The 15,091-nt window shown below is 40.4% G+C and overlaps 2 protein-coding genes across 4 annotated transcripts; one reads left to right on the top strand and one right to left on the bottom strand.

Annotated features, from left to right (window-relative positions):
* Window positions 1–1,875: 1,875 nt before the first annotated feature.
* Window positions 1,876–9,348, bottom strand: prkar1aa (protein kinase, cAMP-dependent, regulatory, type I, alpha (tissue specific extinguisher 1) a). Of its 2 annotated transcripts, XM_019263422.2 has the most exons (12): window positions 9,231–9,348; window positions 8,469–8,576; window positions 7,326–7,527; window positions 7,026–7,193; window positions 6,846–6,937; window positions 6,705–6,766; window positions 6,557–6,603; window positions 6,080–6,238; window positions 5,908–5,968; window positions 5,700–5,821; window positions 4,976–5,057; window positions 1,876–4,784 (listed from the first exon to the last, which is right to left on the bottom strand). In XM_019263422.2, the coding sequence occupies exons 2-12, from the start codon at window positions 8,573–8,575 to the stop codon at window positions 4,612–4,614; spliced, it is 1,275 nt and encodes a 424-aa protein (XP_019118967.2). In that variant the 5' UTR covers window position 8,576; window positions 9,231–9,348; the 3' UTR covers window positions 1,876–4,611. The 2 variants fall into 2 exon arrangements, with proteins under 2 accessions (XP_019118967.2, XP_019118968.2); XM_019263423.2 differs by lacking the exons at window positions 8,469–8,576; window positions 9,231–9,348 and adding an exon at window positions 8,296–8,461.
* On the top strand, window positions 9,250–14,572 carry zgc:86896 (actin-related protein 2/3 complex subunit 1A-A). Of its 2 annotated transcripts, none has more exons than XM_010741192.3 (10): window positions 9,250–9,372; window positions 10,029–10,151; window positions 10,602–10,706; window positions 10,837–11,059; window positions 11,177–11,284; window positions 12,008–12,214; window positions 12,416–12,491; window positions 13,013–13,203; window positions 13,592–13,682; window positions 14,358–14,572. In XM_010741192.3, exons 2-10 carry the CDS (start codon window positions 10,088–10,090, stop codon window positions 14,361–14,363), a joined length of 1,071 nt encoding a protein of 356 aa, XP_010739494.2. In that variant the 5' UTR covers window positions 9,250–9,372; window positions 10,029–10,087; the 3' UTR covers window positions 14,364–14,572. The 2 variants fall into 2 exon arrangements, with proteins under 2 accessions (XP_010739494.2, XP_010739495.2); XM_010741193.3 differs by having other exon boundaries at window positions 9,283–9,372; window positions 10,026–10,151.
* The last annotated feature ends 519 nt before the right edge of the window (window positions 14,573–15,091 follow it).

The raw sequence follows: 15,091 nt of genomic DNA on the forward strand, positions 1-15,091 counted from the left end.
TCATTACCGTTGTGCTGTAGGGGGGTATTTTGCTGGCTTGGTTTGGGTCCACTTGGGTCCCGTTAGAGTGAATGGTCACTGCAAATCACTACAAACCAGGCACTCATGAAGGGTTTACTAAGACAGTTTGTTGGTATTTCTTTTAGTTTGTCACACATATGCATGTATTGATACCCACCAATATCACATACCCTTTTAATACACGTCATGCTCATACTTTTCACCTTGCATAAACTGTATAATATACTGACTAAATAACAAACTACCATTTGTGTCATATACATCATCATGCCAATGGAAAATATGGAAAATATTGTTCTTGCATCTGTAATAATTCATCACTAAACTGTTAGTAAGGTTGCAAAAAGGAGATTTGGTTAGATAGTTAAAGAGTACATTAAAACTGTGCTTGAGTGAACTGTCTCCACCACTGACTTCAAACAATCCAAGTATAATAATAATTAATAAAGAATGACACACAATGAAAACACTGATCTCTTTATTGCTTTAAGGTCATCCCACAGAGAAATCCAAAACACACTAAGATTTAAGCACAACACTCCAACCAATCTGAGGAAAGGCACAAAAAAAACTTTAGAAACAAATGGTCCTCTGGAGAGACTCGCTGCAGGCTTCTGCTTTTTTCAGCTTCACGAACACTGATGGTCTGACTGAGCAGAGCACAGTGAGCTGAAGGACTGAGGCCGACAGTAATGGAGCCAGGTTTCTGAGCAGACACAGCTCTACATGTTCACACTCAATGTTTCAGCTCTGGCTCATTTACTTTTTGAAATACTGTAAAGTCGTAAGACATAGCTGATAAACAAAGAAAAAAAATGCAGTCAAAATGTCACCATACTGTACATACTGCATGGCAGAAGGGTGCAACACGATTGAATTAAGACATATAGGTCAGAGACAATTAACACTGATGATGGGTGTTCATCAGAGGATATACATCAAAAATATCAATAAACTGAAAGCCCAAAATAAACGTGAAGACCAAAACCAATAAGCAGGTCTAAACTAGCTGGACTACAGCAGTGACCTATTAAGAACGAATGCAGGAAAACACTGTATGAGTCCATGTGAGAGAAGAGGTGACACAAAACTGTAGAACAGAGTGACAGACTTCAACAATGAGTATAAGGCAGGGACTGTTACCTCTCTACCTGGACCTGGATTTGTTTACTGTTATAGGACTGCCCACTGACCGTCAATACATTTTTGTTACTACCTGAAATATGCATTTTACTTTGTCAAATAGCCTAACTTTGCATCGAATCCTCTTCTTTGATTTGTTTACTGATGCAAAGTTTTAAGACTGTACAATTTAAAAAGGTAAGGTTCTTGTGAGGCTGCAACTGTTCAGACAACAATTAACATTTGACAACTCTGACTGCTTTCAATAAGGAGTTCGTAGAAAACTGTTCATGTTGTTGAAAGTAAGGTATCTGAAAATAATGGTACTATATATTTGCACTATATATGCTATGCTGCTTATTAGATTAAATGGAGCAGTAACGGATTTGCTTGATTGATTACAAACTGGTGATTCATTAAAAGAGGCACAAGAGCAGTTAGACTGTAAATCTGAAGTCTGAATTAAAAAAAAAAAACCCAGACCACATCACAGCAATGTCAACAGGGTTATCTCAGTCATCTTGGCCTTGGAGATGACAAACGTTTAACAAAAGGTGTGTCGAACAAACTGGAGATATGGGCTTTCAAAAGTGAGTGTGTACTAGGCACAGGGGCTCAAACAAATGCAACTGAGATGTTGAGTCGCATTATGGGGCTCAAACAAATGCAACTGAGATGTTGAGTCGCATTATGGGAACTGTAGGATCAATATTTTTGGAGCTTGGATGTTTCAGATTGAAATCAGGATTTATTGGCATTTGCTTCATTGACTGATGAAGTCCATAATTCATGCTTGTGAATGTGGATACATTTTAGTGACCTAAGCAGTGTGTTTATCAGTACAGAAATCTTTACGGTCACTCTTAATCTTTTGAGAAATTTGTCAAATTTGTGATTTACATCAATAATCCACGTGCAACAATAGTTGCAAACAAAAGTCCCTTTCATTTACTGAAAAAAAATCATATTGTTTGTGCCCTAAGACATTAATGCAAAGCACCAGAAAGCTTCCTCTCCTTTTTACTATTATTATTATTTCCTTTTTAAGTTCCTTAAGACTTACGGAAATGCAGAAAATCTCAGCATCGTATTTGGCACCAGTTTCGTTGTGATGCTACGTGTCTTCCATATTTACTGCAGAAAGCCTGATCTTCCAACAGGTGCCATTTTGTGTTGTGTTTTTTTCTTTATTATTTTCTTGTATTGACCTGCACTCCCTTTAAATGACAGACGTACACTAAACAGTGAATTTAACAGCATAGAAACGTTTTCTCGTTATTCATATCATTTTGTATATCATAAAAAGTGCAAAAAAATATAGTCATTTCCTCTTAATATATAGATCTGTGGCAGAGGTGTAAATAGAACAAGATGTGAGCAGAGTTAAAGGGATACCTGGACATTTGAAACAAACACTGCCAGCTAGATATGAATTTCACCCAGAAAAACTATTTTAAGAGCAAAAGGAATATAAAAAAAAACTGCTACTGAATATGTCACTATTTCTATTCACGCTACGAATTCAATGTTAAAAACAAAAATACAAAAATCATAATGATGAAAAAGAAATCTAAAAATGTAAAAATGTGAAATGTTAAACAGAAAATCTGAAAGTAAGATTCTCAAATTTAAAGCTCAACTTAAAATTAGCAACTGGTGATGAGAAATTAAAACCATGAAACAGAAACTTAACCAGAAGTTTAACTGGAAATATTGTAAATTCATTGTGCATTCTATTTTTTTTTTGCTTTTATTCCTCCATACAGTGGGTGTATGGCTGGTGTTTGTACTTCTGTCAAACCGTGTGACCAGATACAGGAAAATTACGTATATCAATGTCAAGGCAACCCTCTAAAAAAGGCGTGTGTACAAGGAACACCACAACAACAAATATGAAAAAAACAATCAAAACTCAAAGTCTGCAGCCACGCTAGCTGTGGTGCTGATATTTAGGAGATGTTAGCATGATAACATTTGCTAATTAAGTACAGCTGAGGCTGATAGGAATGTCATTAGTTTTGCAGGTATTTGGTCATAAAGGGACAAAATGACATTTGTTAAACGGGATGACGACGGGAGTCAGAAGTTCACAAACGGTATTACAACTCATCCTGAGGGGAACGTGATGACAACATTTTATGAAAAAATTTATCTGATTAGTTGCTGAGATATTTCAGTCAGGACCAGAACGGTGGACCAACTGACCATCCCTAGAACCTCGTTGCTAGCATGGCTAAAAATAGAAACACAAATAAAAGAGGAGCAGCAAAAAAAACAGATGAACCCGTTGGCGTACCACTTCAAAAAACAAAGCTTCCACAGTCAGCGTGAAACCATCTGTCAAAGCATCTCCAGAACAAACTACGCAACAAACTGAGCATTCACACCGTCTACCTTTTTGACTTAAAAAGGCCCAGTGTGTAGGATTTAGTAGCATGTGTTCATAGCGTTAAAGAAAAACGCAACAGGCCTTAACTAGAGCCAGTCTGTACCTTCAGGGCTACTGTAGAGATACAGTGGTTCAACATGGCGGACTCTGAAAGAGCTTTACTCTAAGGTAACAACATAACAATTTTCAGTTGATTATACACTAATCAAAACATAGCTTGAAGATTATATTCCATGTCAGCCAGAGAGCCCCATAAATCTGACACACTGAAACCTTTAAAAGTGAGGTATGCGATTCTAATCGGTGAGCCCTGAAAAAAAATAATAAAAAATATCAAGTGCTCTTACACAAGCCTGGCTCTGTAAATGAGAAACATACCGAGCCACGTAACACTATTCCAGCCATTCGATCTAGGGTTTGTGTGTCAGGTAACACTGACACTCGACTTCTTTTGCCAATTCATGCTGTTGTTGTGTTGTTTGCTATAGTAGCAGCAGAGTTGTCTGGAGCCGGTGTGCTCTGGGAAACTTCACAGCAGCAACAAACTGCTACACCACAACATAGCTAATGTTTCATTGCTTCTCCAGAATCTTTTACCCTACCTTTAATACCGCAAAACTGATTGTTATGAATTAGCTTACACCATTTCCCCATCTTATCTATATAAATAATTTCTATTTTATTGATCTAAATGTTTTTCAACATATTTTAAAATGTTGACATGACACATTGTCCTGCTATGCTCTGAAAGGAACTTGACCTCGCAGTGTGAACGCGCAGTTAGTCACGCATACACTGTCTTTTCACTTCAGCAGCTATACGTTCAACGCAAACTCATATTTGGTGTTGGGATTACAGCTTCAGGTGATGTAGCAACACACTGAACTGTGTCTGACCTTCACACAAAACAAATCTACCTTCTGAGTACCTACATAAAAAATAAAATAAATAAGAAATAAACGAGTAACAGATGAAGTGATCTTCAGGTGAATGTGAAAGACAGAGAAGCAGGAAAATAAAGCAGATGTGCGTTGGTGGACCCTGCAGTAGAGGAAAAGAGGGTCTGAGTGCTGACGAGCTCAGACAGAGAGGGAAACGAAGCTGTTGTACTGCTCGATGTTTCTCTTCAGGATGTCGGAGCAGGGGCCCAGGACTCGCTCAAACCGCGGCCGGTCCAGTTTGACACACTTGAGGGGTCCGCAGGAAACAACAGTGGCAGCACGGGGCCGGTTCATCAGCAGGGCGATCTCACCTGGTGGAAACAGGAAAGGTTCACACAGGCGTATTAGACTGCTGGCGGTGTCCAGCTTTGTTATTTTAGATATCTGGGATATTAATGCATGCATGCATGTTTTCTAGCAGACACTTTAACAAGACAACGTCAGCAACTACCTGATCCTCACTGTGTCTGTGCTGTAGATGACCGATGTCTGTCTGACTTACCAAAGTAATCTGACGGTCCGAGTCTGCCGACCTCCACAAACTCTTCATCCTCTGACCGCCTCTGAAGCACTGCTGCTGTTCCCTGCACAGAACAGACACATCTTAAACTACATATCCCAGAAATCAACAGCAATTTCCAGAAAATCCAGATTCAAGACAGAGACCGACTTTGGACGACAGATTATACACCCTAGTTTCTCCAGAAAATATCCACTGTAGCTGTTATGTTAATAGCTTAATGCACAACAAGAAAGAGATGTGATTCAATAAGGCATAACCAAAGATCTGAAAAGAGAAGTTATGAATAAACACCACTGTTCTGCTCAAAGATATGATAAATGTTGTGCAAAAGAAGAGAAGGTATAACTTTACCCACAATCATACCTGTGAGTGATCACATGACTGCTCTAACACTCTGTGATTTCAAAAATAGCAGCTCATGTTTAACTAATATTTTTCTAAAAGATAAAGAATAATGAGACAAAAATGACCCAAAATCTTCACCTTTTTTTTCTTTAACCTGTACACAGAGGCTTTCAGCAGTGACACTCAGGGCAGGACAGGGACTAACCCCACAAGGAGGTTTATCTTACTTTCCGTGTAGAGAGTGATGAGCTAAAGTTACAATAGTCTTTTGGGTCACGCCACAGAATGCTACGTGTCAAAACAAACATCCTACACCGACCGGTTGTGTCGACTAGTGTTTGCAGAAGGTGGTGCGTACCTCCAGGATGATGAAGAACTCGTCGCCGGGCTGTCCCTGCACTACGATTTTCTGGCCGTCCTCAAACTGTACCGTCTCCAAGGCGTCAGCCACCGTCAGACGCTCCCACTTATCCAGAGACTCTGTTCAGAAGCAACACAAAGGTCAATGCTTCAGCTCATTTGGATTCATCAGGTCAACGTCAGCTTTTGAAATGATGAGCTCTCACCTAAAATGGACACCTTGCTGAGGAACTCCTCATACATCTTGCGCTTTCTCAAAGTGCTCCCCTAAAAGAAATAATCATAGAAGAACCTGATCAAAAACATTGATGCACAATTAAAACCATTTACATCCCACCCAACTCATTATTTCCCATCATTCATTTTCACACATCTTACCATCAGTATTCTCCTGTAGCTTTCTCTGTCAATGCCCCAAAGCTTGACATCGGACTTCGCCCGGACTGAAGCTGCACGAGGCGTCCCATAGATCAGAGCCAGCTCCCCAAAACTACCTCCCTCACCAATGCTGGTCACCCATTCATTGTTCACATAAACCTAGATGGAGACAGACGGCAGAAACCTGTGACTGACCGGGTTTCTGGTGACATGGGAGCATTTTACAATTGTAGCAACAATATATCAAGATGAACGGTCTGAGACGCATTTAGAATTTTATCTGGAAAAACAAAGCCTGAAGTTAAAGCTGCATTAGCATATTTTTGGGCCACTCGAGGGCAGCAGAGCAAGTAAACACAAGTTTTTGTTGGTTTTAGTGGATCTTTTTTTCATGTTTCCCTCACTAAACCAATACAGCACATTAAGCTAAAGACGTAAAGAGGAAGACAACTTTTCAAAAACATGAAGGTTTCTTACATCCATCTCTCCCTGGTCGATAACATAGAAGTTGTCTCCTTCATCACCTGGAACGGAAGGAAGGAGAACAAAGGGTACCATGAATGGATGAACAGAATTAAAGAATTAAATCTTAATGTAAAATAGTGAACAGTAAAATAAAACTCACCCTGTTGGATGACTGTTTCTCCAGCGATGTAGTTGACAGAAAACATCGCATCAAAAATGTCACTGCAGTGGCAGAAAATAAGTCCATTAGCTGAAAGTGTTTTGAGGATTTTTAGACCACCAAGCGGACTGACGCCCTTACCTCCGCTCATTGTCGTCCAGGTGAGCAAACAGCACGTTCTTCTCCATGGCTTTGGACAGAGCAGCCATGCTCTTGTAGTCTTTTGGGATGACCTTGAGAGGAAAAAAAAGCTGCTTAGATTTTTCTGGTACATTTCCGTGAATAGAAATACTGACAGAGATAAAATAAAAATGTTCTGACCTTTCTGACGTAGGAGGCAGCGTCTTCCTCGGTGTACACCTCGGCGCTGATGGCTCCTCTCCGGCTCCGACCCCTCACGACAGGGTTCATGGGTGGAGAAACTTCGTCCTCACGGGAGTCAGAGCGCATGCTGGACTTGTGCTGTGAAGCCATCTGCTGGGCCTCCTCCTGCAGGGCAACAGGTACGCAAAACAACACCTTAGGCACTCAAAAACTGCCTATACTGAAAGCCTCAATTCTCAGAAACTGGATTTCATGGGGTGTTCTTAAACCTTTGCTGCAATACATGCTGGCACCAACCTTTTCCAGTCTTTCAAAGTAGTCCCTGAGGAAGGCCATGGGCCGGTCAGGCCGGGCCGTACACAGCTGGATGATGCAGTCCTTGAGCAGCTGCTGGACGTTGTGCTTCTGAACATACTGCTCACACTCTCGGAGGCTCCGCTCCTCCTCGCTGCTCGTGCTGCTCGATGCCATGTTTGTCTTGTGACCTGGAAGAGAACGCCTGCGAGAACAAACAGCGAAAACTGAGCTTCTAAATCTGTGTCTGACTCGAAGTTTACACTGCAAAATAGTGACACAAAAGAGTTCCTTTGGTTTGTGTCGATATTTTGAGACAGACAGAGGGAGCTTTAGTCGAGGGACACGGACAGTGAATGAGAGTGAGCGAGCACCGGCCTTGATAAAGTCCGTTAATGAGCGAAATAAAAAGTTCCTGACAGTTTCACAGCAATTACGTACAGCACGATCAGACACAACCCCACACAACACTGCTGCGATTGGGTCCTACAGGGTCTCAAATAGCTGCTGGTTCACAGTGTGTCAGTAATTCGATTCATTGCATGCATATCATTTGTTTGCACTGTACTTGCACACAGAGCACACACAAAGAAAAAACTGTAGTGGGATGCAGTTGTGTTTCATGAAAAATACTCCTCAGCAAGTAACTAACAACTTCAGCCGTAGTAATGTTAATGTTTTCCTTTGACAGGCGTGAATAAAGACAGAATTAGCAATAACGTAGCAAGCTGTGCAACCAGTTCAAGTCAAAGGACACTGTAGTACAGAAGCTACCTGACTATCTAACGGCAGCTACATGTAACGCGTTACAGCTTAGATAACGTTACTTTCGTCTTGTAAAGTTAACAGGACACGGAGCAAACGCTGCCCGTGTGTTGTCTGTCAAATAAAACTATCGTAATAATAACAATAATAAAAAGTTATCGCTGTTACACCTGAGGATTTCTCCTCTCTGGCCATCTTGGATACCAACCACTTCAATTAGCTCAGCGAGCTAACTGTTAGCCGTCCACAGTCCCGCGTCCAAACCGTGCGGGGAAACACACGCATACAGACGGACGACAGGCGACGAGCTTCAAACAAAATGTGTCCACAAATGTCCGACAGCTAACTACACACGCTGCAAAACTACAAGAAAATCCTCACCAGATACGAAATGACGTGTGTCCTGCTTGTTTTTCTTCTTGAAAGCGGAGGACTGCCACTTCCGCACGGATGCTTTCACAATAAAAGCACGCAGTGCACGAAAACATCCTGTTTTGACAAAAATGTAATTTTTCAACAACAAATCTGTAAAATGCACATTCTGCACAACCCTGACCTGGCCTTTAATTCAGTCGTAGTATACCGAGATTACAAACTCTTTTTCGCGTGAATTAGGTGTTTTTCAAACTGACAAACAAACAAACCAAAAACAAAACAATACATCAACTCCACAAATGTGAAGATGTTTAGCTTCTACTTTTCATATCACTGTAAGTTCAATATCTTTGGATTTTAGACTTTTGTTTGGACAAAAAAAAAAGCTATTTGAACACATCACAGGATGCTATGGAAGATTATATCTATATATAGGGCATTTGGATTATTGGAAGAGAGAAAACTATTTATTAATTAACTCAGTAACAGATAAATCAATAAATGTTGCAACCATAATCCCTATTCAAACTTTAGAGCCAAAATTCTGTAGATAAATCACTGAACATAAAATCTAGTCACACAGGTAGCTTCAAAGGTAAAATAATATCTCTGCAAGGGGTTTGTTTTTGTATATAATGGTGTGTGTATATATTGATTATGATATAGCCAACTACAGAGCATGTTTTATCCCTTGACAGTATGATTTATCACAACACAGCTTGCTCTAGATGAGGTACTTGCTCAACAGCTATCAGCAGACACACCCACCTTTCTTTCACTCCCTTCAGTAAAACCACAGTCACTTCCTTCTCCCAGCTCCATTCGTGTCGACTGCCCAGAGTCCACGGATACAGCCCTGCACCTCTCCCCGTCACCACAAATTCAATCTGACCACATACATACAGCAAAGGTAAGTAATGAGCTTGGTTCTTGTTGTTGTTGTTTTGTTGTTGTTGTTTTTTTTACATGTAATCAGCTTATGCTCTCCATTTGGTCCATACAACTACTAAGAAAAGCATTATTCCACTCCAGACATTCTGATCTGTCTAATCTAATGGATGTCGCTTCTCATCAGTTATTCCCTCTGCTTTAGTCTGTTTGATAAAGCCGGGTAAACACTCATTTGAAACCAGAAGCAATGCTTGGAATGTATTACTGTGTAAACGTCTGAGGTGGTATCTCCTTTGGCTCAAAACCTTTCAGAACTACCTTCTTAAACTGACAGCTATGTACTCAAAAACCCAAAGTTTGTTTTTCTCCACAGTCAATATCAGGTTAGCGTTAGAGGGCAGAGAAAAATAGAAGGAACAGTTCAAGCATGTTTGCAGCGTTGAACACGCCTGATAAAGGTGTGCGCTTATCTCACAATTATGACTCACCCAGTTAATGAGTTAAATAGAGAGTTGTTGCAGACAGTGAACACACACACAGAAATAAGGGATTTTATGATATAAGTATTACAAAGTATGACCACCAACTTTATAATTCATTTTTCACATTATTAACTAGCTGTGCTCTGTCTTCAAAAATCAAAGTGTCTCACTGTCCTTCCCCTTGGATCAGCAGCAACAGACCAGCCCTGACAGCAGCTACATTCCAGCAGCCTCTCCTTCCCCTGTTCAGACATGTCGCTCTACAGTTTTGGCCTGGAGCCGCTCTCCTGCCACACCTGGAACAAAGACAGGACTCGTAGGTGAAACCACAAACATACCAAGATTTCCTCACGGCTATGTGCAGATACGACGACACAGACATCACTTTCCTGTATTCTTTCTCCATAACCTATGGGTCCAGTAGAGGGTGGGGCTACACTCGCAATGCAGAATGCAGATACATTTTCTCCTTCCTCTAATTGCATTAAGTTGCCTGGAGAACCGCAGGGAATCTGATTATCAATACAGGAAATGGACTCATAGAGCATTGCCTTATGCATCTGATTGCACTTCAGTTGTAGGATGTCGACTGCTATTTTTCTACTTGACATTACAGATATCGCTGAAAACTGTAGTGCATTGCTGTTGACTTGGCATCACCACAGTTCTAGCAGGAGAAAAACCTCTCTAAATCTGGTGACTTGATGACTGTGTCATGTCTGTGTTATTATATTATAAAGTGGATAACTTTAATATTTCTTTACAGAGATTGCAGTGAGTCCCAACAACAATGTGGTGAACATCTATGAGAAGAAAGGCAAAGAATGGGTCAAGATCCATGAGTTGACTGAGCACAGTGGACGAATCACAGGTACATTAACTCATATCAGCCAACAGTGAAGAAGAAAAAACTTAATTTAGTGAGAAAATAAGATATATAAACAAATTTAATTGGGTGACATTCACATCCACAGTTTACACATTTCTGTCTTTTCCCGCAGGCATTGATTGGGCCCCAGAGTCCAACCGCATTGTGACGTGTGCCTCTGACCGTAACGCCTATGTGTGGACTCTGAAGGATGGCGTGTGGAAGCCCACCCTGGTCCTGGTGCGTATCAACCGTGCAGCCACCTGTGTGAAGTGGTCACCACTGGAGAACAAGTTCGCCCTGGGCAGCGGAGCTCGCATCATCTCTGTCTGCTACTTTGAGAAGGAGAACGACTGGTGAGGGACTTTCACTGATATAGTGACGTGTGTCAGTAAGACACACAGATGATCTACCATGCCATATTTGTTAAACACATTCAAATACAGGTTTTTACTATTCTCCCCATGTTTCAGGTGGCTGAGTAAGCACATCAAGAAGTCTGTTCGCTCCACCGTTCTGAGTCTGGACTGGCACCCCAACAACATCCTGTTGGCAGCTGGGTCTGCAGACCTCCACTGCAGGTGAGACAACTATTAATACAGTGAGGTAAAGGAAAGGAAGCAGACTGGTGTCGTAGTAGTACACTTATATAGCAAGAAAACCGCACTCAAACTAAAACACAGCAGTGAACGCATGTGTTTTTTGATGCATGAACTTTCTTTAGTGTAGAAAGGGAGGACTTCTTTTGGGAGCACCAATGAGTGGTTTAACATAATAATAATAATAATCTCAAAGAACTAATTTGCTATATACTATATGAATGTACAATTAATGTATCTTACTAACCAGTGTTGTGTGTGTATCTAATCTGTGATATATCTCCTTCCTCTGTGCGATAGAACACACACAGCGTCCTGCAACCCCACATACTCTCTAGAGCACCAAATGTGAATTAATCCACCACTGAAAATAGTCCCCCAAAATGTGCGATTTGCTCCTTTCTGGCAAGTTGGAAAGTATTTACTAGCTTTAAATATGTATTATAGTATGAGAAATGATTTTAATGTTTTAAAATACATATTAATTTATAGCCGCAATATTGTTTGTTTGTTTTTTAACCTCCTTTGGGACAGCTGAAAAAGTATAAACATAACATTAATTAATTATTATAAAGGCAAATTTGGCAGCAAACATTTTATCTATCTGTTGACATATCCAGCAGAGACAGAGCTGCACATCAGGCAACCCAATGCTGGGTCTCAAAACCATCAAACTACAACAGATCTCCATGCTGTGCTTCTCAGGATTTTCTCAGCCTACATCAAGGACATTGAGGACAAACCTGGACCCACCTCCTGGGGGGCCAAAATGCCTTTTGGGGAGATGCTACTGGAGCATAAAGATTGTGGAGGCTGGGTGCACAGCGTCTCCTTCTCTCCCAGCGGAGACCAGCTGGCCTGGGTGGCCCATAACAGCAGCATCACTGTGGCTGACGCTGCCCAGGGGAAGGAGTGAGTACTGCTGCCAAGACACTTATTCCATCATTATGATCAGAATTAATAGTCACCTAAAATAGAGATGAAGCTAATTAATTTTGAGTTCCTGTACTTAATCAGAATCGGGTTAATTGCTAAGCAGGTTTGCACATTTAAAGGATTTATCTTGGCATTCTTTGTGGGTGTTTACCACCCTTCTAACCTCTGTCCATCCAGGGTCACCCAGCTGACCACCAACCATCTGCCGCTGCTGAGTGTGCTCTATGTCAACCCCACTGAGATTGTTGCTGCGGTAACTACCACTCATTCTATCGATTCATAGTAATAATTGCTCATTTAATTGCTGCGATAATCAATATTTTTATATTAATAATGGACCAAATGACTATGTTCAATGTGAATGGAGACTCAAGGTCCCAAAGAACCCAAATGATGAACCCAAAGTCTGCGTTTCGCCTCAACTCTACACAGCTACGTAGAATCTTTAAGCGTTGTTTTGGTTTCGGCCCACACACCTGGTTTCCAGCAGAGGCAGGCAGCTGTTTCCAGTTAAAAAAGCTCTTAAAATCCTCTGTACACTACCAGCTCTACAACAACAACACAGTTAGAGCACGCATGTGAACACAGTGAAGCTACTAAAGATCAGATCAGATATACTAATTTTGCTCTCCATCTGCTGGATCTGTAAATAGGCAGTTGTTTGTTTGTTATTATGACAAAGATAACATTTTTCAAGGTGTACCTAATAAAATGTCCAGTGATGTCTGGTTTATTCGATATAATTATTTACATTCTTCATCTTTTTTCTGTCAGGGTCATGACTGTTGCCCCTACCAGTTCACCTATAAGGGTCTGGGTGCTCTGGAGTTTGTGAAGAAGCTGGACGTACCCAAGCAGACCTCAAAGAGTAACGTGTCAGCCATGCAACACTTCCGCAACCTGGACAAGAAGGCCACTGAGGACGACAGCAAGGAGCTGAACACCCTCCACCAGAACAGCATCACGTAAGCATGATTTGTCAAATTTTGTGAACTGCCAGGCATTATTTTTCTGTGCCTGTGTCTTTATAATCACAAATCATGTGCAAAATTAGGTTGTTATTGATGCATTGTGCTGACATAATGCAGCTATGGATGTTTCTTTCCACATTTAGCTGAACATGCGCATACATTAACTTCAAGCAAAGCTGCAAAACTGTCCAACAGTTATACAGTGCTAAGTCACAATGTTAATTTGTAATTGCCATAACTGAAATTCTCTGGTTTCTGTTATTTAAACTACAACAAGAGTTCTGCACCACAGCAGCTATGGTTGTTGAGTTTTTTTAATGTAACAACAATATATTTGTGTTTTTGTAAGCCTTGTGTGCATGTGTTGTGTTGTGTCCTGCAGGCAGCTGTGTGTTGTAGCCGGGGAAAAAGCCAAAGTGGAGAAGTACAGCAGTGTGGGGCTGGATGGAGCCATGGTGATCTGGGATTTTAAGGTATTTTAATTCTTCAATACAAACATGAAGTTGTGATTTCATAACTTGACTGTAATCAACATTACAACATTAAAACACATTAACACTATTAGAATTGGATCATGGAATATCAGCTGAACATAAACTCACAAATCACAGATCAATCAGTTCAGGCTAACCACTGAGTAAACTACAGGACCCAGAGAATGTAGATAATATCCCTATTTTTGCATCAGTTGTTTATTGACAATCTCGTGTCACTTACACTTCTGTGGACTGGAAAATTCATTCAAAACATGGTGGGATATGGTTACAATGCAAATAATACATTTTGATGTCTAATAATTGTTTTGATCTCTGTTAAAATATCTATTATTGAAGGAGAGAAGAAAAACTTCAATATTAAAGGTTATTCTGAACTTTAGAATGTGGTATGTGTTGAGGTAATTTAGCACTGGTGATGTTGATAAGTATCAAGAATAAAGCTTTCACACTCATGTGTTTTATGAACCATGTCACCGAAGAGACCTGTGTCAGTCAAAACATTTTAAAGAGGCCTTTTCGTGGTGATAACATTCTGAAGCGAGCTCTGATGAAATATCCAGCATTGAATGTCTACGCTCAGTATTAGCTGTCATTTTGTTACATAATCCACTGCGGTCTGATAAATTTGAACTTGTTTGTACTCTTCTGCAGCACTGAGGGGCCACATGTTGTCAGTCCATGAGATGTCAGGAGCTGAACCAACCAACACATCCTTCCTATCAACCACTCCTCTGTGAAATACTGTATATCTGCCATGTGCATAAATATGGAACTACTGATGCTTTTGAGTAACAATGTCAGCACATGTACTTTGTGATATTTGTCATTAAAACTTTTGAATAAATAAAGTGGATATCTACAGACCAGACAATGACTTATTCTTCACATTTCCAAGCTGTGTGTTCATGTATTAACATTAACATTTAAATGCGACAGAAAGTAAATTTATGTCATTACTCTACTCCCTCTATTACTCCTATTATACTTATTACAACCTTAAAATGTCATGGTTATTAGGGTCATGATGACACAATGTCATCATGGTTTCTGTTTTGTGGTGTGGTGTCTGTACATTTTTAACAATACAATGCGTAATACACTGAGATACACTGAATTACTGCATAAACCTCAGTACAGATCACCATACAAGTATTTTATTGTAGTACAATGAGTGTGTACAAGTTCATCTCGATGGATTGGGTTGAGGATCATAGTTGAAATGTCTAACTGCAGTATTTTGGAATTATAAGGTTCAGGGAATATAACTTCATGTTCACATCTGTCGCTACTGCCCCCCTCTGGATTCTTGTGAGCATAACTCTATAAGGCTCTGGGACCCAGTGACTTCTTCAACACAGGATAATGAAGCATATAGATTTAATTGA

Source organism: Larimichthys crocea, chromosome XII (assembly GCF_000972845.2).
Source record: "Larimichthys crocea isolate SSNF chromosome XII, L_crocea_2.0, whole genome shotgun sequence".
Lineage (NCBI taxonomy): Eukaryota > Metazoa > Chordata > Actinopteri > Sciaenidae > Larimichthys > Larimichthys crocea.

Bases quoted from the DNA above. Each gene is read 5' to 3' on its own strand.
- prkar1aa (XM_019263422.2), bottom strand. From the start codon at position 8,575: ATGTTTTCGTGCACTGCGTGCTTTTATTGTGAAAGCATCCGTGCGGAA. The intron at 7,194-7,325 runs GTTGGTGCCAGC...GTTGCCCTGCAG, and splicing joins ACTTTGAAAGACTGGAAAAG to GAGGAGGCCCAGCAGATGGC. The intron at 5,822-5,907 runs GTGAGAGCTCAT...GCTTCTGAACAG, and splicing joins CAGCAAGGTGTCCATTTTAG to AGTCTCTGGATAAGTGGGAG.
- zgc:86896 (XM_010741192.3), top strand. From the start codon at position 10,088: ATGTCGCTCTACAGTTTTGGCCTGGAGCCGCTCTCCTGCCACACCTGG. The intron at 10,707-10,836 runs GTACATTAACTC...CTTTTCCCGCAG, and splicing joins GCACAGTGGACGAATCACAG to GCATTGATTGGGCCCCAGAG. The intron at 12,492-13,012 runs GTAACTACCACT...TTTTTCTGTCAG, and splicing joins CCACTGAGATTGTTGCTGCG to GGTCATGACTGTTGCCCCTA.